Below are 21,290 nucleotides of genomic sequence, written 5' to 3'. Positions count from 1 at the left end.
CACATACACTAGCCAGGCTTGTGCCCTGAAGAGGCCACTTCAGTATTGCTGACACCCCTGGAGGTACACTCCCTTGTCTCCCAAGAGAGACGGATGCCGACCAACATTTTTGGGTAGCCTGGGCCCAGGGCATATGGGACTTTATAGGTCCTAACCTATATCAGGTAGGAGCTGCAAGGAGCCTTGCGCATCCCGCTCTGCCGTGAAGCAGCCAGGGCGGGAATTTAGGCAGCACAATCCAGGATGCTCACCTGCTCTGCGACACCTTTGTAAGGCCTCCTCCTCTTCCTCCTGGCAGGTGGCAAGCAGCCGAGCGGGCAAGTCGTTCTCGAGCGCCCCAGGGGATTCTCTCGAAGACAAGCTGAAGCCCATGGTGGAGTGGGCCATGAATGGCTTCAAGCCCACCGGAGGGAAAGGACTGAAGCCCCCCAAGACCTCAGGTAAGGACCTGGCCGGGGGGGGCGGGGCTTGGGCGAGGAAACCCAGCAAGGAGGGCAGTGGGAGCCCAGGGGAACCTGGGAGAGCTGTTATTGTTGTTGTAAACAAACATCTGCCCCTTTTCCCTTATGAGGTATCCAAGAGCCCATATAGAGTCCTTACGTAGGTTCCCTGTTGGTAGGAGAAAATAACAGAGGCCAACCAGAGAATATTGAGAAGCAAAGCAGCTAGTAAGCCTGATCTTCATTGATCTGTTGCAACAGGGTGCTCCCCTCACCCGCAGGAAAGGAGGAGGAACCCAGAACAATGGTGTGTAAGCCATTATATAGACATTTTAAATTCCCTCCCTGGAGTCCAAGACCACCCCCAGAAACATCATACATATATCACAGAAGTGGTGAAGTTCAAGACCACCCCCCCAGATACATCAGACCTACATCACAGAAAGGGCAGTCTACAGCAGAAATCTGAGTGCTTTGTTTACCTCCTGTCTACCAGGTTACCTGTTCAATGGTCACTTGATTGGATTGCCTGGGGAGCCTGCCAGTCTTTTGTAATGATAAATACTTAGTAATGATATTTAGTTCCTGAGCCAGGTCACAGGCTCACCCTATTCAAACACAGACATACCCTTAAGACAGGATTTGTGAAGGAAAAGACAATGGGGAGGCTTTTCCATTTTCCTTTGACATTGCAGAGAAAATATTTGGTCAGTTTATGACAGTTTGGAAATTAAAAATGGTTTCAGGTCGGTCTTCCTGTGCCGATCTATGTACGTGCTTGGTTGGTACATTTATTATATATCTAAGACCTTAAAATTCTTATCACATTGTGGCCTGCTGCCTACACACAAATTCTCCACATTTGTTCACAGTGCAGAATTACGGGGTTCACAGCTTGAATATTTGACAGGGAGCCTGACCGTTTTATCTTCAGCATAGGCTTGCTGGTGCTGGACATTCCTACTAGCTTTCCCTATGCAGGATGCAATCTTTGAAGAAGGCCTCTGTGGCTCCTTGTGGGGATGGCGAACCCCACAATCCAGGACCCCCAACCTGCCCACAAACCATTCCCCTTTCTGCCTGCCAAAGAAGATGTCTGTCCCAACTAAAGCCAGCTGTCCTTTCTCTGCAGACAGCAGTCTCCTCAGGGAGAAAAGCTCTGAAGAATCTGCCGCTCCTGAATTGCCTTCCCCTGAACCTGCCCCCCCAGCCAAGCGGCTCAAGACCAACGTCTGCAATGGGAGCAACAAGGAGCAGGCGGAGGAGAACCAGAGCAGAGGTAGGATTGGGGCCGGATTGGGGTTGGGGTGTGTGGAGGGAGGGAGGGAGGGAGGGGCACCTGCAGAGGTACAATTTTAATGAAACAACAACAACCCTTACTTCACATAATAAAAGTGTATAAGGCTAAAACCCCTGACATGCTAGTGTTCTATGTGCAGGGAGATTTTTTTTAAAAAAAGAATTATTTCATAAATTTTATATGTCACTCGATTGCAAAGAAACAAACGAACTCATAGTGGTTTACAAAAGGAATACAACAAAGATAAAAATAGCATTCAGTTTATAATTACAATAAGCGATAAGCTAGAAGCAGATTAAAGCAGATGTCAGTGTTCTGCATATCTGGGTCAGTGTGTCTAAACAAAGTTTTTAGTAGTTGTCGAAAAGAGTACCATCCAGGTTCCTGTCTGATGTCAGTAGGCAGGGATATGGAGTGCGTATGTGCCATTTAATCCTATAGAACATAGAAAGCCGGTTCTTCGTACAACTCTGAAACTCTTTTAAGGAAGCACAGTTTGCCGCCTGTGTGTTTGTGTCCTGGCCTCTCCACGGAGAGGCACTTCACTTGCTAACTCGCCGTTGCCGCTTTCTTTCCAGAGTCGATGGCTTCTGAAGTCAGGCACAACAAGAAGAGCTTGGAAGGTAAAGAGCAGGGGTCAGCAAACTTACTGTGCCTCGGGCCGGTGTCTCCAGCGCCGATCACGCGGCGGGCCAGAGGGCAGGGGAGCATGTGCCCATACGCGTGTGCACACGGTATTTCCAGCGCGTTTCCAGGTCGGAGGAGCACTGGAAATAGATTGTGCGCATGTGCACTGGCCTCCTCCGACCCGGATGTGCACCGGAAATAACGCTTACGCTTGCGCAAATAACGCTTGCTCATACGCGCAAGCTATTTCAGGTGCTCCTCTGACCTGGAAGTGGGCAGCTGCGCAGTGCAGCGCCAGTAAGAGCGTGTGGCGGGGGTGTGTGTTGAGGGCTGGATAAACGAGTCCCTCAGGCCTTATCCAGCTTGCGGACCTTAGTTTGGGGACCCCTGGTAAAGAGCACCTTCAGCATCAAAACCTGGCCTGATTCAGGCCCAGTGGACCACCCCCCTCGCCTGCAGATACTCCTCGTCATGTGTCAGTAGCAGATGGAATGGAATAATATTCAGGTTGCTGATGCTGACCACACAGCGCGTAGGTAAACTGTGGAACTCCCTGCCGCAGGGATGGCCATCAACCTGGATGACTTGAAAAGAGGGTTGGAGAAATTTATGCAAGAGGAAGGATCATCCACCTTCAACTGCCCATGAAAATAGGGTTGCCATACAGTCATACCTTGGGTTACAGACACTCCAGGTTGCGTTTTTTCAGGTTATGGACATGCTGAAACCCGGAAGTACTGGAACGAGTTACTTCTGGGTTACGGTGGTTCCACATGCGCAAAAGCGCTAAATCACGCTTCGCGCATGCGCAGAAGTGCCAAATCGCAACCTGCTCTCCAGGCTGAACGCTGAGACCATTTTGTCAGATGCACCCTAAGGAGTGCTTGTTAAAACTCTACTGACCTGTCCTTCTCTCGTTGAACAGACAGCTGCTTGTCATGTGGGAAGAAGAATCCAGTGACCACCCACCCCCTGTTCGAAGGGGGCCTCTGCGAGACTTGCCAGGTGAGCGTCCAGGTGATTTGGGGGGGGGGCGGTTTCCTCCAAACCATTTCATTCAGGGCCATTGCCTTACTTAACAACACGGACCAGTTTACCTGCGAGATCGCCTTACCCCACGAAAGCCGCTTCAATTTGCGGAATTGGCACTGTTCCGCCTCTGTAAGAAGTCATAGAGACATAGGATTCTCCAGCCCCCTGCAATTCAGGAATCTCAACTACAGCATCCATGACAGATGGCCGTCTGACCTCTGCTTAAAAACTCCCAATGAAGTCCAAGGGGTCTTCTATTAGTTTCCTTCTCGCTTCGTTCTTAATTTGTGTATTTGTAAGAGCTGATCTCCACTGATACCCTAACAGCCATGAAATTTGATTGTTCTCTAAATGGACTTTCATTTTTGCTGCTGTAAGAAGTTGTCTTTTCCTACAATAATCTTTCAAACAATATAAATGGAGTCCTTGCAACATTCACATTATATAATCTGTTTTTATTTTGAAATAGAGGACGATGCTGTATTGGAATTATAGGTGACTGTCCTGGCCCTAAAATTGCCCGTTTTTTTTACCATATTCTAAATCATGTGAGTGTACAGTGGTACCTTGGCTGTCAAAGGGCTTAGCTCCTGAACAAATTGGTTCCTGAATGCCACAAACCCGGAAGTAAGTGTTCCGGTTTGTGAACGTTTTTCGGAAGCCGAATGTCCGACACGGCTTCCGACTGGCTCTTGCATCCTGTCGGAAGCCATGCCTTGGTTTTTGAATGGTTTTGGGAGTCAAACGGACTTCAGGAAAGGATTAAGTTTGAGAACCAAGGTACCACTGCATTGGGATTTGTAAACTAACTCAATAATCAAAGCTTATTTTTCATGAAAGCTAATACCCTTATAGGATCACCATCAATTTCTATATTCTCCAGTGTTGACTACTGCATTCTCTTACTGGATGGCTGAGTTGGCTTGCTTCACAATAGCTACTTAAATTTGGAATGTCCCAACCACCAAATAAATATTTTTTAATATGTGATTGGTCCAATGGAAATATTAACTTTAAAAAAAAAAAAAATCTGCCATTGTTTTAATTGTTTTCACTATCCTTTTATTCTTTTTGTTAAACCGCTTTGAGTTTTTTTGTACAGCTAAGCAGGATGTAAATTTTGCTAAATAAAAAATACTGCAGATGCCCCCAGCTTTGCCCCTACCAGACGGTTCGGACTACAATTCCCATCAGCCTCAGCTGTAGTCCAAAAAATGTGGACGGGGCCAGGCTGGGGGTGGCTGGCCTTCTCTGCAGCTTCTGATACTTATTTTGGGCCTAGGGTCACCCAGGCAATCGGAAACTGTTTAAATCTGCCATGGATCTCTTTTCCTCGCAGGTTCAGTTCCTAGAATTTTTCTACATGTATGATGAAGACGGGTACCAGGCTTACTGCAGCATCTGTTGCGCGGGGAACGAGCTGCTTCTCTGCGACAATGCCAACTGCTTCAGGTGAGAGACCTCACCTGTCTCAAGAATCCAAACTACAGCATCCCTGACAGAACCCTTGGAACCAAACCCCTGAGCTAGCTGCAATTGTATTGGGCGGAATAATAATAATTGCGGGTGGCGCTGTGGTCTAAACCACCGAGCCTCTTGGGCTTGCTGATCAGAAGGTCGGCGGTTCGAATCCCCGTGACGGGGTGAGCTCCCATTGCTCGGTCTCTGCTCCTGCCAACCTAGCAGTTCGAAAGCACGCCAGTGCAAGTAGATAAATAGGTCCCGCTTCGGTGGGAAGGTAAATGGCATTTCCGTGCGCTCTAGTTTCCGTCACGGTGTTCTATTGTGCCAGATGCGGTTTAGTCCTGCTGGCCACATGACGTGGAAAAAGCTGTCTGTGGACAAACGCTGGCTCCCTTGGCCTGAAAGCGAGATGAGTGCTGCACCCCATAGTCACCTTTGACTGGACTTAACTGTCCAGGGGTCCTTTACCTTTACTTCACCCGCATCGTTCTGCCCGGACGCTGAGGTCCAGTGCCGAGAAGCAAAGCTACAGGGAACCAGGCCGAGGGCCTTCTTGGTAGTCGCGCCCGCCCTGTGGAACACATTCCCATCAGATGTCAAAGAGATAAACAACTACCTGACATTCAGAAGACATCTGAAGGCAGCCCTGTTCAAGGAAGTTTTTAATGTGTGACATTTTAATGTATTTTAAAGCTTTGTGGGAAGCCGCCCAGAGTGGCAGGGGAAACCCAGCCAGATGGGCAGGGTACAAATAAAAAATTATTATTATTATTATTATTATTATTATTATTATTATTATTATTATTACTACTACTACTACTATTACTACTACTATTACTACTGCTACTACTAATAATGCACTCTATATAGAAGAAAATTCCTCAGATACCCCCCCTTTTTTGCTGTACATGCAGAACCCTCCTTGTGCTTTATCTGGAGTTGTTTTTCTTTGTAACATTCGGCCGTTAGGTTCCCCTTTAACTGGTTCCTTCCAGTTTTGTGGTCGGGCCGTACTGTTGCATAGTAATACTGGCCTTACTGATAATGCGTTATGCAGAATTCCGACCTCCTGGCTGTGGAGGAACAGAGGAGCTGCCCAGCCTTACTGTCACAGTCTGGTCTATGGGTGATCGAAGTCCCGGCTGAGGACATTGGGACCGGGGGCAAGATGGCGGGTGGGAGCAGGAATGAGAGTCCAGAAGGGTCCGAGAACCGGGAAACAGGGAGTCACGAGGTCAAGGGTCCGAGGGTTGAGAAGCAAGTCAAAGGTCTGAGTATCAGGAAGCAAGAAGCCAAACGCAGCAGGGCAGGAAATGTGTTGCTGTGGCAAAGAGCCGAAGGGAAAATGCTGACCTTATATCCCTTCCCGGCTCTTGCCACCAGGTGCAGCGAGTTACCAAGCAGCCTCACCTGTGTGGCCGCACTTTGCCTCCCCAGAATAAACTCAGGAAGGCCCCAGTCTGCGAAGCCCTACTGGTCGCAGAGCCTGGCTCCTGCATGCACTCCTGACACTTACGGGACCCCCCCCCCCCCCGTTCCTCTTCCCTTGTTTTGTGCAGGTGCTTCTGTGTGGACTGTCTGAACCTGCTAGTGGGTCGCGGGGCGGCCGACGCAGCCAGAAAGGAGGACCCCTGGAGCTGCTACATGTGCCAGCCGCAAGAGCGTCACGGGATGCTTCAGAGGAGGGGCGACTGGAACACCCGCCTGAAGGAGTTCTTCACGGACGAGAAGGGGCTGGAATACGTAAGGAAATAGGGGTGTGGTTAAAGGGGGGCAGCGTAGCCCACCTGCCCTAAAGTAGAATTATAGAATTGTAGAGATGCTCTGATGTTCGGATCCTGCTTTTTGGCTTCCCATTGAAACATCTGGCTGCTGCCTGTGAGAACAGGATGCACTCCTGTTATACAAAAATCTCCAAATGGGTCCGAATTTCAATGCCTAAAACTCCTGGTAGAGGACAAGGATCTAGAGATCACGCTAAGGGTGGCAAATTTCTGTGCGAGAGCTTGGGAACAAGCTGTACTACCAAAATGATTAAGGTTTTAAATGACAATTTTACGTTCTGTTTTAGTGATCAAGATTTAATATATATTTTCTGAATATTATCTGAATTGTCTCTGTTATGTTGTTGTTGTTGTTTAGTCATTTAGTCGTGCCCGACTCTTCGTGACCCCATGGACCAGAGCACGCCAGGCACTCCTGTCTTCGTCTCTGTTATACCCAATTGCAATTCAATGTATTCCTGTTGTGTTTTATGATTTTCCTGATATTGTAAGGGTCCCGGAACTGGTCTGTGACCGTAATAATAAAATTCTATTCTGAGAACAGGACGCTGGACTAGATGGGCCATTGGCCTGATCCTGCAGGCTATTGTTACGCCACGTTCTTAGGTCCAGTTGGTGATGTGAAACTTGTGCGTTTGATTTTCTTAATGGATAGGATTCCCACTTCTTGCATGTGGCAACCTTAGAAGAGGCTTCCTATATTTGCAATGAACTTAAGCCAGTGGGAGAGATGGGCAACTGGCGGCTGGTGGTGCCATTTCCTTCTCTCTCCCCCCCCCCCTTGTCTTCTCACAGGAGCCACCAAAAATCTACCCTGCCATCCCAGCGGCAAACAGGAGGCCAATCAGAGTGCTGTCTCTCTTTGATGGAATTGCAACAGGTGAGAGACCCCCTCAACAAACTCAATGTCTGAGAATTATAGAATTGTTTCTTGCTCCCTGCCCATCTGACTGGATTGCCCCAGTCACAACAAAACATCCAAAGGGCCACACACCAATGTGCTAGAAGCTGGGTTCAAACCACAGGTTTGTTAGGGCAGTGAGTAGGTCATTTAGCTGATGGGCAGGTCCATCATTCACTGTGTCAATCTCACCATTTTGTTTTTCTCCTGATGGTTTAATAACACATTACAATGTTAAAAGTAGGACGTCATGTGTCCATGCAGGACTGATCTATACTGGCGCCTTATAACGTTATAAATGCGTTATAAAAGTGTGACACTGGGGCACTGTACATTAGCCAATGGAAAATTTCATTGAGGGCTTTACAACTCCTTTTTCTTAGCGGTTGTTTTTTTTTTAGATCAGTGGAGATCCAGCCATAGCTATCAAAACTATTCCTTAACCCTTCCTTCAGGTTAAAAACCACGAGTGTATCTCTGCCCCCTGCGCAGAGAATGCCCTGGTGGTCCTGCGCTGGGCACAAGCTGTAGCGTAGTAATGGCGCTGTGAAAAATGTTCGTTGATAACCCTTGAGAAAAAAATGCTGCTCTGCCTTGCTAGGTCATAGTGAGGATGGACGAGAACAGCCATCATCACCGCTAAAGGACAGCTCATCCCACAGTGGTGGTCGAGCCTGTACCCTCCTTCCTTAAGGCCAGTCTGGTTCATTTGACCCCATGTCTATCTCTGTCCATCTCCCTTCCCCTGTCCTGCATCTTCTAGGCTGTCCCATGACATTCGTGATTTGTTTTGGTCCCATCACCGATCTTCTGTTGGCAGTGTTATTCCTCATCAAACAATGTTGCGCATGCATGATGTGCGTGTGTGTTTGTGTGTGAACAAAACGTGCACCGGGAAATTGTCATTTTACATGCCACAGTATTGGCCAGAGCATGCGCATCAACACTGCAGCTCCTGAGAGTCTCTTGTTTCTGTCGGGATGTGGACGCCCTGCGCATCTTGGCTCCCACAGTTGGAGCTGTTGGCTGGGGAATCACGAGGGATCTTGCTGGGCCACCTCTCCCATCTCCTCACCCGTGGTGCTTTGACTCTTTAGGCTACCTCGTCCTGCGGGATCTTGGCATCCAGGTGGAGAAATACGTCGCCTCTGAGATCTGCGAGGAGTCCATAGCTGTGGGAACTGTGCGGCACGAAGGGAACATCAAATACGTGCATGACGTCAGGAACATAACCAAGAAAAATGTAAGGAGATTCCCTGTGGTCCAGTTGAGACTTCGTGGCTGAGGCTACTGGCTGGTTGTATTGGAAGACAGGTCAAGATGTCTGTTATTATTTACAGTCATACCTCGGGTTAAATTTGCTTCAAGTTAAGCGCGTTACAGTTCGCTCCGCGGCAACCTGGAAGTAACTGAGCGCGTTACTTCAGGGTTTCGCCGCATGCACAGATGCTCAACATGACGGCATGTGCAGAAGCGGCGAAAAGCGACGTGTGCATGTGCAGACGTGCCATCGCTAGATACGTTTACCTCTAGATGTGAACGGGGCTCCGGAACGGATCCCGTTCGGATCTAGAGGTACCACTGTATTAAATTTATGTACTGCCTTTCACAAAGAGACCATACGGTGGTTTACAACATAAAACATCAAGTATGTAATATAATAATAGCACAAGGGGGGGAAAAGACAAATACCTCCCCACTCCACTTTAAAAGGTCATCTTTTTTTTAATTAGCCAAAGGTTTTGGAGAAGACGAATGTTTTTGCCTGGCACCTAAAGATATAACCAAGGTGCCAAGCAAACCTCCTTGGGGAGAGCATCTCACATAGCTGTCAATGTTTCCCTTTTTTTAAGGGAAATTCCCTTATTCCGAATAGGATTCCTCGCAAGAAAAGGGAAAAGTTGACAGCTATGACCTCACGTGGATGAGACACACAAAGAAAAGCATCAGATAATACATTTATTTATGGAACAGAACTGATATAGTGCTTGATTGTGGTTTAAAAGATGTTTATTTTATTATAAATAACCATGATGAGAAGAGGATGCTGGGCTCCTTTGGGCCTGACCCAGCTGTCTGGCTCTTCTGGGGTCTTCTGCGATGTGGTCATTTTGTGCAGGGCCAGGTTTAGGTCTGATGAGGCCCTAAGCTACTGAAGGTAATGGGGCCCTTTATATGTCCAGCTGTCCTTTGTCAACAACAAATTGTCGCTGTTTTTTGTGTTGAATATATGCTATATGGTAATTTATGGACCTGGTAGGTATCTAAAGCCATTTGCACATCAAAGTAATTGTTGAACTGAAATACAATTAAGAAGAAGTATATTAAAAGTGAAATAATTATTAAGCTCTAACTTAAAATGATTGGGGGCCCATTACTTACATCATAGGAGCCTACACAACACAAAACACTGTTGCTGTATGTAGGTTTTATTTCATTTGTTTTCTATCTTATATTTTGGAAATGCACATCCAGTTTTCCCCCCTTTAATTTTTTGGGGGCCCCCAAGAGAGTGGGGCCCCAACCTAGAGCTTGTTTAGCTTATACGTAAATCCGGCACTGATTTCGTGAAGTCCCAGAAGCCTGGGATTTACAAACAAGACAGGCAACATGACTTTGCACTTGACCCTGCAAAACCCATTGCTCTGCTTCCCTGTTGCAGATTGACGAATGGGGCCCCTTTGACCTGGTGATTGGCGGAAGCCCCTGCAATGACCTCTCCATCGTCAACCCTGCCAGGAAGGGCCTGTATGGTAAGCAGCCCTTGGAAGGATGGGGGCTCTCAGCTTGGCTCCTCAACCCAGAAGTTATTATTTTTTTAATGTCCTACATTCCTTTGACCCACCCGTCTTCCTCCTTGCAGAGGGGACCGGGCGACTCTTCTTCGAGTTCTACCACCTTCTCAATTACACGCGCCCCAAAGCCGGAGAGGAGCGCCCTTTCTTTTGGCTGTTTGAGAATGTCGTGGCCATGCGCATCAACGACAAGAGGGACATCTCTCGTTTCCTGGAGGTAAAGGCTGGGGGGGGGGGAAGGTCAGTCTTTTCCTCAAGGGCCAGAAGCTTTTGAAAAACAAAAATGAAAAGGGAGAAAAAAGAGGATGACTGAGAACGCCCTTGAGCTCTGCAAAATGTGTTTGCAATTATTTAATTGAAGGCATGGATCCTGCTTTCGCATGGTGGGTTCTAATAGGGGCAGACTAGAAGGTAGAACCAGGACGCGGGTGGTGCTGTGGGTAAAACCACAGAGCCTAGGACTTGCCAATCAGAAGGTCGGCAGTTCAAATCCCCGTGACGGGGTGAGCTCCCGTTGCTCGGTCCCTGCTCCTGCCAACCTACCAGTTCGAAAGCATATCATGTGCAAGTAGATAAATAGGTACCGCTCCGGCGGGAAGGGAAATGGCGTTTCTGTGTGCTGCTCTGGTTTGCCAGAAGTGGCTTAGTTCTGCTGGCCACATGACCCAGAAGCTGTACGCCGGCTCCCTCGGCCAATAAAGCAAGACGAGCACCGCAACCCCAGAGTCTGCCACGACTGGACCTAATGGTCAGGGGTCCCTTTACCTTTACCTTAGAAGTTACCTGGAGTTGCGGCGCTCATCTCGCTTTATTGGCCAAGAGAGCAGGCGTACAGCTTCCGGGTCATGTGACCAGCATGACTAAACCCCTTCTGGCAAACCAGAGTAGCGCACGGAAACGCCGTTTACCTTCCCGCTGGAGCGGTACCTATTTATCTACGTGCACTTTGACGTGCTTTCGAACTGCTAGGTTGGCAGGAGCAGGGTATTTTTTTAGTAAGTTATTGCACTTATTCTTTGCTTATTATACAAAATGCCCCCAAAGCAATTTGACTCCTACCCCACCCAACTGCAAGGTGAAAACCAAACAGAGTAGGAGATTGTCATATGATGTGATCCAAATGAAAAGCAAGGTGCCAGGGTAAACAGAACTGTCTTAAAGTCAATAACGATGGGGAGAGCATTTCGTAGTTGAAAAGGCCTGTATTTTTATTTTTATATAGTATATATATTTTATTTTATTTTTTATTTGATTTGTATACTGCCCTTCACCCGAAGATCACAGGTCATTCACAGCATAGTGCTAGAATTAGTACTATTGTTGTCATTGCCACTGCTACTACTATCCTAACCATGGCAGCGCATGAGGCAGCCTGTAATTCATCTTTCTGACTTTTGGAGTTGCTTCTTTCCCCCCAGCTGCATCTAATCCTGCTGTCAAAGGAATTGTGAATTTAGTCCTTCTACCGCTTTGTCCCTAACTGCCGTCCCTTTTTGTCTTCAGTGTAACCCTATTATGATTGATGCCGTCAAAGTCTCGGCTGCACACCGGGCCCGATACTTCTGGGGGAATCTGCCTGGGATGAACAGGTAATTTAGAAGCCCCTCTTGTGGGCGGGAGTTCCTGCTCTTGCACTGTATGAAGAAAGACTTCCTTTTCTCTGTTCCAAATCTTCCATCGCTCAGCTTCATCGGATCTCCACAAGCTCCAGTGTGATGAGGGAGAAAAACATCCCTCTCCCAGGTTCCCCAAACCTGGGGTCTTCAGCTGTTTCTGAACTACAAATCCCACCATCCCTAGCTAGCAGGACCAGTGGTCAGGGATGATGGGAACTGTAGTCCAAAAAACAGCCGGAGACCAAAGGTTGCGAAATCCCGTACGCTATGCATAATTTTATAAATTCTGCCCTGTTGCCTTTTACTTGCCTTTTCCGTAAACTAAAAAATTCCAAATGCTGCAACCTTTGTAGTTGAGTCGCTCCATGCCCTGGATCATTTCAGGAATCCAGTTCTGAACCTTTTCAAACACCACCACAACAACATGCGCTCGGCAACATATAGAGGGCCAAAGTTCCCGAACATTGCTGCAAAACGATAAGCTTGGAGGACAATGGGGCAGTGGCTTATGAGAGTAATTTGCTTTGTCTTTTCTTAGGCCCCTGGTAGCTTCGACGACGGATAAACTTGAACTTCAGGACTGCTTGGAGTACGGCAGAACAGCCAAGGTATTTTTGGTACTTTCCCCTCCATTTCAACTAGTTCCTCCATTCTTATGCCCCCTCCATTCTTATGAATGATCCGGGGGGGAAGAAAGGTAACGACAACCTTTGCCAACCCATTGACCTCCACATGTTGTTGACCAACAACAACTGGAAGGTTTTCCAGGTTGGCCAAGGGCTGGGCTATGGAATGCCCCCTGGGTCTCTCGTCCTGCAAATTATGTCCCAAATTGCCTGTATTATATCTCTAGTGGAACCTGGGGTGCCCCTCTCCTCAACCCCTCTTTCCTGCTGCCCTCCCCCCCCTTTCCCACCCATGTGAGGCTCTTTATGCCGAACGAAACGGCGAGACACTCTCCCTTCTGTCTCTCCCCTGCTCTACTTGTGAGCAAGGAACTCAGACATTCCACAGATGTGACAAAATGCAGCCCAAAATGGATCTCTCGGTTGGAGGGGGCGGTTGCACCACTAAGGGGACATTGTCCCCTCTGAGGAAGAGATGCAAAGACCCTCTTTCGCATTCCTGAGGGCCCGCAGTGACCTCCCAGTGGCTGCTTCTCATCTGGATATTTTTAGCTGCCTTCTGGGCAAAATACCTCGCCCCCCTCCCCCCCCTGCGCACCACTTGAAGGCATACCAGTGACATCTGAGCGCATTTCTGGCTGATGGATGAGAAGCCTAAAATCACTGGACAGAGCCAGCCTCCCTCCCTTCCTCTGCCGGACGGCATTAATGCTACCACTTTCTAGAAACCTTCACACTGAGGCGTTTGTATTTTTTTTGGGGGGGGGTGGTAATTTGTAGGGACGTGGGTGGCGCTGTGGGTTAAACCACAGAGCCTAGGGCTTGCCGATCAGAAGGTCAGCGGTTCGAATCCCCGTGACGGGGTGAGCTCCCGTTGCTCAGTCCCTGCCCCTGCCAACCTAGCAGTTCGAAAGTACGTCAGAGTGTGAGTAGATAAATAGGTACCTCTCCAGCGGGAAGGTAAATGGCCTTTCCATGCACTGCTCTGCTTCTCCAGAAGCGGCTTAGTCCTGCTGGCCACATGACCCGGAAGCTGTACGCCAGCTCCCTCGGCCAATAAAGCAAGATGAGTGCCGCAACCCCAGAGTCATCCGCGACTGGACCTAATGGTCAGGGGTCCTTTAGGGTGGTCATTTGTGTGTGTGTTTTTTTAAAATGTTTGCTTTTCTTCTCTTTCAGTTGAAAAAGGTCCAGACCATCACCACAAAGTCTAATTCCATCAGGCAGGGGAAAGCCCAGACTTTCCCAGTGCGGATGAATGGCAAGGACGACAATTTGTGGTGCACTGAATTGGAAAGGTGGGATACAAGGGGGGGGGGGAATAATGGCGCATGGCAAGGGGGGGGGAGAGGGAGAGATGAAAGAAAAAAGGCAGGGACTGCCCAGGAAATTCTTTTCATCAGAGCAGTTGGGGCTTCAGCCTCTCTTCAAGAGGTGCAAATTTTTGTTTTCCCGCAAAGGAGTGCATGTTAAAGATTATTTGCCATGGAGTAGTTACTTCTACCACTCTTGCAATTGTTATGATATGTTCCTGTTGTTATTCATTATTAGACTTATCAGTTGCATGTTACCTAACTAGGTCTCCAAATCACTAACGTTTGAAAACATAAATGTAAATGCATTACGCCCTGGGGGGGGAAAATGAAGCAAAACAATTAAATTTATTTGAGAAAAATAATTATCTATTCCTTGGCATCATAATCACAGTAGTTTAAAATAGTTTAAAATTATATAAAACCATACAGTAAAATCATAAATGTTAAAAGCAAGTTAAAACCAAAAGAATGAAAAAGAAACATCCGTGGACTGGTGTGGGGTATGGGTGTATTCTAACTTGCCTGACTAATAATAATAATAATAATAATAATAATAATAATATCACGCTCATCTGGCTCGGTTGTCCCAGCCATTCTTCTGCATAGACCTGGCAGAATGGAAAAGTTTTCAGCAATTCAAGGTTCTGGTTTCCCCTCTAATGGCTTTAATGGCTTGAGACCACAATACATTTCCTCATGTGAACCTGCCCAGACCCTGGAATCATCACCATATGTGGAGACCCTTCTCTGCACATCACATCCAAAGGGCATTGAGGAGAAAACGGGCCTTCTCCGTGATTGCTCCCTGTCTATGGAGCGCTGTCTTTGGGGAAGCCCTCTTGCAGGGCTGGCCCATTCAAGAGGCAAGATGTGGCAACCACCTCGGGCGGCCGTATCCATGGGGTAGCAATTCCGGCCTCCAAGGACTGCTACCACCACGGCAGCACTTGCAGCACCATCCTTGGAGGCAGGATCTGACCCGTGGCAGCTGGAAAATGACCTCTCAGGGGGTATTATGAGGCTCGGCCAGTTTCCTCCCTCCATTCTTCCCAGTGTAAATCTTTAATCCCGTCTTGTTCCGGGTGTACATCTTTGCACGCCTCTTCTTCCCTCGAGGGGCTGGTGGATGCCATTTTGCGGTCCCAAAGTGTCTTGGGCCAGCCCTGCCATCTGGGCACCACCCTCAACGACGTTTCTGCAATAGGCAGAGACGTCTTGTTTCCCCGGCATATGATAGTCTTGTTGCTAGGTTTCAGGTTGCTTATGTAATTTTATTATAGGTTTAGTGGCTGTACAGTGCTACCTCGGGTTAAGTACTTAATTCGTTCCGGAGATCCGTTCTTAACCTGAAACTGTTCTTAACCTGAAGCACCACTTTAGCTAACGGGGCCTCCCACTGCCGCTGCGCCACCAGAGCACAATTTCTGTTCTCATCCTGAAGCAAAGTTCTTAACCCGAGGTACTATTTCTGGGTTAGTGGATTCTGTAACTTGAAGCGTATGTAACCCGAGGTACCACTGTACGTTGCTTTGGGGCTTCCTTTTTTTAAGGCAAATCAGAGAAACTAAATTAACCACTCTCTTTGCTTCTACCACAGGATCTTTGGCTTCCCCCACCATTACACCGACTTGTCCAACATGGGGCGTGGAACTCGCCAGAAGCTGCTTGGCAGGGCATGGAGTGTCCCGGTCATCCGCCACCTGTTTGCTCCTCTCAAGGATTATTTTGCCTGCGACTAGGGAGCAGGTGGGCTGCCCAGGTCTCCTTTGAGCAAGCAGCCTTGGGAGAGGAGGGCGGCAAAGAGCTTGAAACGACACCCTCCTGCAAGTGCGACCCACAACACGGCATCTCATCTGCAAGCGCCACCATGGAGACTGGAAGGATGGGAATGCTCCTTTCCATCAATACTGACATTTCTAAAAGGTCAAAAGACCTCTGTTTACTCACCGTGCAAAACACTGTTGTGTCCATGGAGGGACACGACTGCAGCATTAGCCAAACATTTCCCCCCTAAGATCAATGTCAGTCGCTGCCCGACTGAGAGGCAGTTTTCTGACGGGGCTGTACGAAAACCCCCCAAACTTGAAAAAATAATTTTTAAAAGGATGAGCGACAGAATCTCTCCAGGGACAATCATGAAGAAAACCAAAATTGCAGCAACAATCCTGCCTTGCTGCGTTTTGTACACTGGAAACAATCAGGATAAGACGAGGAGACTCTTCTCCTTTTTATCCTTCTTTTTAAACTTCTAAAATATATATAAATATATAGAACAAAACTTTTTTAAAAAGCGAGACACTTTGCTGCTGCTTTTTTCAGCGTTATGTGTGAATGGTGGAAATTCCTCAAGAGGAATTTAGCTGAAACACAAGTGTGGGATAATTATAGTGGCTAGAGCAAAAAAAACCCAACCACCCAACTCTGCCAAATGCATCCAGGTATACTTTTAAACTACTAATCTATCTTAAAAAAAACATGCTGTTGAAGTTAACATACAGTCCACCTGGATTTTTCTTGCACAGACCCATTAAAGTGACCCAGAGCCCTTTGCAGGAGCCCCTCTGAGCTTCCCCACAAATTCTTGTTTCACCTGAGGGGCAGAGAAGATCTCTTGGCCTTTGGGGTTGAGCAAAGGGCAATAAGAGCTTCACATTTGGCCCCCACCCTCCAAAAAATTCTGCAAATGCTTATGCTGCTGTGGACTCAAAACCTGTAGGACACGTTGACCTTTGTTTGCAATGTCCCCAACAGGACTTCATGCAGAGGGACATCAGGTCTGAAACTTATTGATGCTGCTATTTTCCTCATGAATGTTAGCTTCGTTCCTCCAACCCTCAGTTGGCATTACCTTGTACCACTGGCTTTGTTACGGAAAGGAAATGACATCCGTCTGCTGGGGCAACTTGTTTTTGTAGGTCGTCTCTCTTTCCACCCATCAGGGCACTGCCATGTGCTAAGAAGGAGCGTTTGATACAGTGGATATGATGCAACTCAATGGGTTCTTTCCCATGGAGCTGGAGAGATCTTTTCACATGCCTCCTGGTTCTGTGCCACTTGCCAAAGAAAGGAGACCTTTTTCGGATCAGGCAGCTGTGCGGATGTGCTTTTCTAGCCCACAACTTCTTGAGCAGCCTTCCTCAATCTGGTGGCTTCTAGGTTGGGGAAGACTGCTATGGAGGTTGCCATAGCGCTTGACTTGATGGAAAAGCGGAATGGGTAGAAGGCTGGCCAAGAAATAAGAATCATTCAGGGGGAAAAGGACGCTCCACTGATAGGCAGAATGGCACGACTGTGGGCACACACTCCTCGCATTCGCTCCATTGGCTTGTGAGCAGGAGACCTTCCTAGTGGACACGTCGGAGATTGTTAACAAAGTTTGTTCCCCATGGGCCATCAGTATTTTAAGGTACAGATCCAAGCTGTGCTCCAAGCTCCCCCACTGAACAACAGCCAAAAATATTTTGCTCGGGGAACATACTAAGTATGGCAGAGATGCCCTCCTCTGCTCCCCAGCATAGCTGCAGCAATGTCAGCTTTGCCCAGATATATCTCCAGCAGGCATTGCATCAGATTGGGCTGTTGGCTGGATGTTGTCTCTTTCACCGCCTGGGTCCTTCAGGAAGGAACAGCTCAGGGAAGCAGATTCAAACCAGAGAAGGAAGCTTTCCTCCTCCTCCTCTACTTTTTGCTTGACCCAGGTATCATCTCTCTCATCTGTGCCACCGCTGAAGAAACTGCCAACACTGGAGTAGTGAATTGGCCCTACACTAAGCTGGAGCCTCTACTTTCTGCTTGAGAATGAACGCCAGTAATCTTGAGCAGAGATGCCTCCGAAGACACATTACAGGGGGGGGTACCAGGTCTGGCTTATGTGGAATACCTGGACTTGAAACCATGACCCTCCCATGTGCTGGAATTCCACTGATTTTCCTGCCGCATGAATGGATCTTAAGATAAAAAGGTAGCAAGTGAGCCACTGAGCAGAAACCACATTGGCTCCTCTGAGCCCAAGCTTTGTCCATGGAAATAAAACTGCTGGAATGGAAATGGAAATGTATGTAACTCAAGAAAGGGAGTTAACCATATGTGCCTTCTTGTCCTTTATTTTCTTTCATTATTTTGTTTTCCAGACCAGATCTGCCATTTCAACAAGTTTAGGCTTCTTTGCTAAAAACAGTACGACTTGAAAGACCCTCCATCAGAGGAGGACAAGTTGTAGGAAGCAAGGTAGAAAAAGAAACTGAGGCGACTGTCTACTTGTGAAACTTGCACAAAAAGTAGCAATAACTATAATGTCTGTTGCTGGGCAAAATCCACTATTTTACTGCATTTTTTCCTCTTTTTAAAGATGCATTTCAGGCATGTTGTTGTGACAATGTTTTATAAGGTTTTCCTGTCTCTCGTTGGTGCTATATTTTTAGAATTTTTGATGCCAAAACTGTTTTTTTATATACTATCGTTTTTATAAAAACATATGACAAACTTGTTTTTCTCTTTTTGTTTGTTTCTATTGTTTTGATTTTTATGAGCTTCGTGAAGTGGAAGCTCAGTACCAAAGTGAACATCTGAGCCTTTGCAAGGGGGAAACTGGGTGCTGTTGTGTTTTTCTGTGTTTGTGTGTTTCGTTTTTGTTTTTCTACTGGAAATGAAAACAATTGGTTACTAAAGAGTTTACCTCGAACATTTTCCATTGTTTAATTAAAGTCAGTGTTCTATAACTGAGCACCCACTTGTTCGTTCTCTCTTTATTTAATGATGTGTCTTAATTGGGAGTGGTTTACTTCTCACCCTGGACGAGTGGGTGGCTGGGGGATATTGGGAATGCACACAAGTTTGCATCTTTGTTGGCCATTGGATTAAAGTCTGTCCAGCCACAGGAGTTTGGCATTCCATGAGAATGTTGAAAAGAAGGGAAATGAACTGCAGATACAGTCTTGGTTATTTCATGCTAAGGACCATATTGCCTGGAGAAATCTGTAGGAAGAAGGAGGGATGTTGCTGGGAATCAGAAGAGAGGAGAGTTCTGTCATGCTGGTGAGCTACCCATAACTGAACCCCAGGCAGTTTCTTAAATTGCTCTTAAATGCAGCCATGACTGTATCCCAGGAGGTGCAGGTGCCCCGTCTGTAAAATGAAACCAAGAGCAAGCTGTCAAAAGTAAGATTGCCAAGCACCCTGCTTGTTTTCAAAAATACGACTGAATGATTAGTAACAAAGATTGTCACAATATAATAACGCTTAATACAGTCATACCTCGAGTTTAATGTGCTTCGGGATGAGCGCATTCAATTTGCGCTCCGCGGCAACCCGGAAGCAACAGAGTACGTTACTTCTGGGTTTCGCCTCTCGCACATGCGCAGAAGCTCAAAATGACGTCACGTGCATGTGCGGAAGCGGCGAAACATGGCACGCGCAGACGCATCGTCACGTCTTGCATTCCGTTCGGGATGTGAACGGGGCTCTGGAACTGATCCTGTTTGCATCCCGAGGTACCACTGTACCACATTTTCAGGTGATCAAACAGCTTGGTGTTCCCTATTTAGTTGCAATCTCCACAACACTCCAGTTTGCAGCACTTTAAAAGACTTATACATTTGTTCTGGCATAAGCGTCTGTGAATTCAAAATTCACTTAATAGCTGGTGGGTAAGGAGAAGCCTTACGATTTCCTTATTCTTTCTCCTGTAACATATAAGAGCTTGATATATAACTCAGTAGAAAAGAGTCTGAAGAAACACTCTGGATGTGTGGGTGGGAAGTCCATGCATGAAACGATGTAACTATTTAACAAAACTTATACAAAATTCACTTCTTAGCTGGCAGGTAAGGAGAAATTTCTTTAAGTTTGTATGCACGTGGCATCAACCCACAGTAGTGTGTGCCATCCTTAGCCAATCTGGTGACATGGTTTTGCTCCATAACAATCCAAAGCAAACGTCAACATTAGTTAGAACATTAGGAACCTTCTGCTTGTTTACAGGAAGAATGGAAACTTGCTTTTCAGCTAGAAACTTCCAGCTTGTATCTTGCGTCACACAGAGAAAGTCCCAGAACCTTCTTGAATCAAATAGAATAGAAAAGATCTCTACACCTTAAACCAATACTTTCTGCACTCAAAAATTCAAACCATGACATCTGGTAACCTCTTAGATGTTGGCACTACAAGTCCCATCAGCCCCAGCAAACAAGGTTGTGTCATCTGCTTATCCGAGGTTGTTGATATTTCTTCCGGCGATCTTAATTCCGGCTTGGGATTCATCCAGCCCAGCCTTTCGCATGATGAATTCTGCATATAAGTTAAATAAACAGGGAGACAATATACAGCCTTGCCGTACTCCTTTCCCAATTTTGAACCACAGTTGTTCCATATCCAGTTCTAACTGTAGCTTCTTGTCCCACATAGAAATTTCTCAGGAGACAGATGAGGTGATCTGGCACTCCCATTTCTTTAAGAACTTGCCATAGTTTGCCGTGGTCGACACAGTCAAAGGCTTTTGCATAGTCAATGAAGCAGAAGTAGATGTCTTTCTGGAACTCTCTAGCTTTCTCCATAATCCAGCGCATGTTTGCAATTTGGTCTCTGGTTCCTCTGCCTCTTCTAAATCCAGCTTGCACTTCTGGGAGTTCTCGGTCCACATACTGCTTGAGCCTGCCTTGTAGAATTTTAAGCATAACCTTGCTAGCGTGTGAAATGAGTGCAATTGTGCGGTAGTTGGAGCATTCTTTGGCACTGCCCTTCTTTGGGATTGGGATGTAGACTGATCTTCTCCAATCCTCTGGCCGCTGCTGGAATCCCCTATTTCCACTGGAGAAAAGTTGGAGGGACTGGAGTTATCTGACCCCTGAGCCAAGGTGACAAGTAACCATGCAACCTTGAGACCAACAGCTATCCTGCCTTCCATCTGATTTTTAATGTTTAATGGGTTGCATAAAAATAGTAATTTTTTTATTATGATGATGATGCAATAGGACGTCCCGATTTCCACTGGAGAAATGGTGGCAGCGGATGCTCAAAGGCCCGAAGCGGGGTGGTGATATGTATGGTTTCCATAGAGATGAATGGCGCGATCGGACTACACTACCCAGCATCCCTCGGGAACTACTTCCGGCCGCCGGCGCGCCGTCATCACACGTGCAACATCGAGTCGCTTTCCCCAGATGGACTACATTACCCAGCATGCGCGGTCGGAAGGACGGACTCGCGCAACCGAGTTATGAGTGCGCCCCGCGGGGCACGCTGGGAAATGTAGTCCCTGCTGCGTGAGGGGGACGCGGTTAAGAGTCGACGGCTGAGGAAGCCGCGGGCGCTTTCTTGAAGCGCCTCTCCGGACGCGCAGGCAGGGAGCGTTCACACGTGCAGGCCTGACGACTCCCTGACACGCGTTACGAA

At 47.3% G+C, this 21,290-nt stretch overlaps 1 protein-coding gene across 2 annotated transcripts in view; it reads left to right on the top strand.

Moving 5' to 3' along the window:
- Positions 1–18,630, top strand: part of DNMT3B (DNA methyltransferase 3 beta) — a 51,135-nt gene extending 32,505 nt beyond the window's left edge. For both annotated transcript variants that reach the window (XM_081916793.1, XM_081916792.1), the window contains 14 exons: positions 299–440; positions 1,573–1,719; positions 2,319–2,363; positions 3,293–3,372; positions 4,739–4,851; positions 6,423–6,606; positions 7,443–7,527; positions 8,646–8,791; positions 10,211–10,301; positions 10,412–10,560; positions 11,847–11,932; positions 12,498–12,567; positions 13,765–13,883; positions 15,499–18,630. In XM_081916793.1, coding sequence (XP_081772919.1) covers positions 299–440; positions 1,573–1,719; positions 2,319–2,363; positions 3,293–3,372; positions 4,739–4,851; positions 6,423–6,606; positions 7,443–7,527; positions 8,646–8,791; positions 10,211–10,301; positions 10,412–10,560; positions 11,847–11,932; positions 12,498–12,567; positions 13,765–13,883; positions 15,499–15,640 — 1,599 coding nt within the window. In that variant the 3' untranslated portion in view covers positions 15,641–18,630. The remainder of the gene's footprint in view (positions 1–298; positions 441–1,572; positions 1,720–2,318; positions 2,364–3,292; positions 3,373–4,738; positions 4,852–6,422; positions 6,607–7,442; positions 7,528–8,645; positions 8,792–10,210; positions 10,302–10,411; positions 10,561–11,846; positions 11,933–12,497; positions 12,568–13,764; positions 13,884–15,498) is intronic.
- The last annotated feature ends 2,660 nt before the right edge of the window (positions 18,631–21,290 follow it).

Source organism: Podarcis melisellensis (genome assembly GCF_964234715.1).
Source record: "Podarcis melisellensis genome assembly, chromosome: 6".
Lineage (NCBI taxonomy): Eukaryota > Metazoa > Chordata > Lepidosauria > Squamata > Lacertidae > Podarcis > Podarcis melisellensis.
This window is presented reverse-complemented; position numbering and strand designations above follow the sequence as displayed.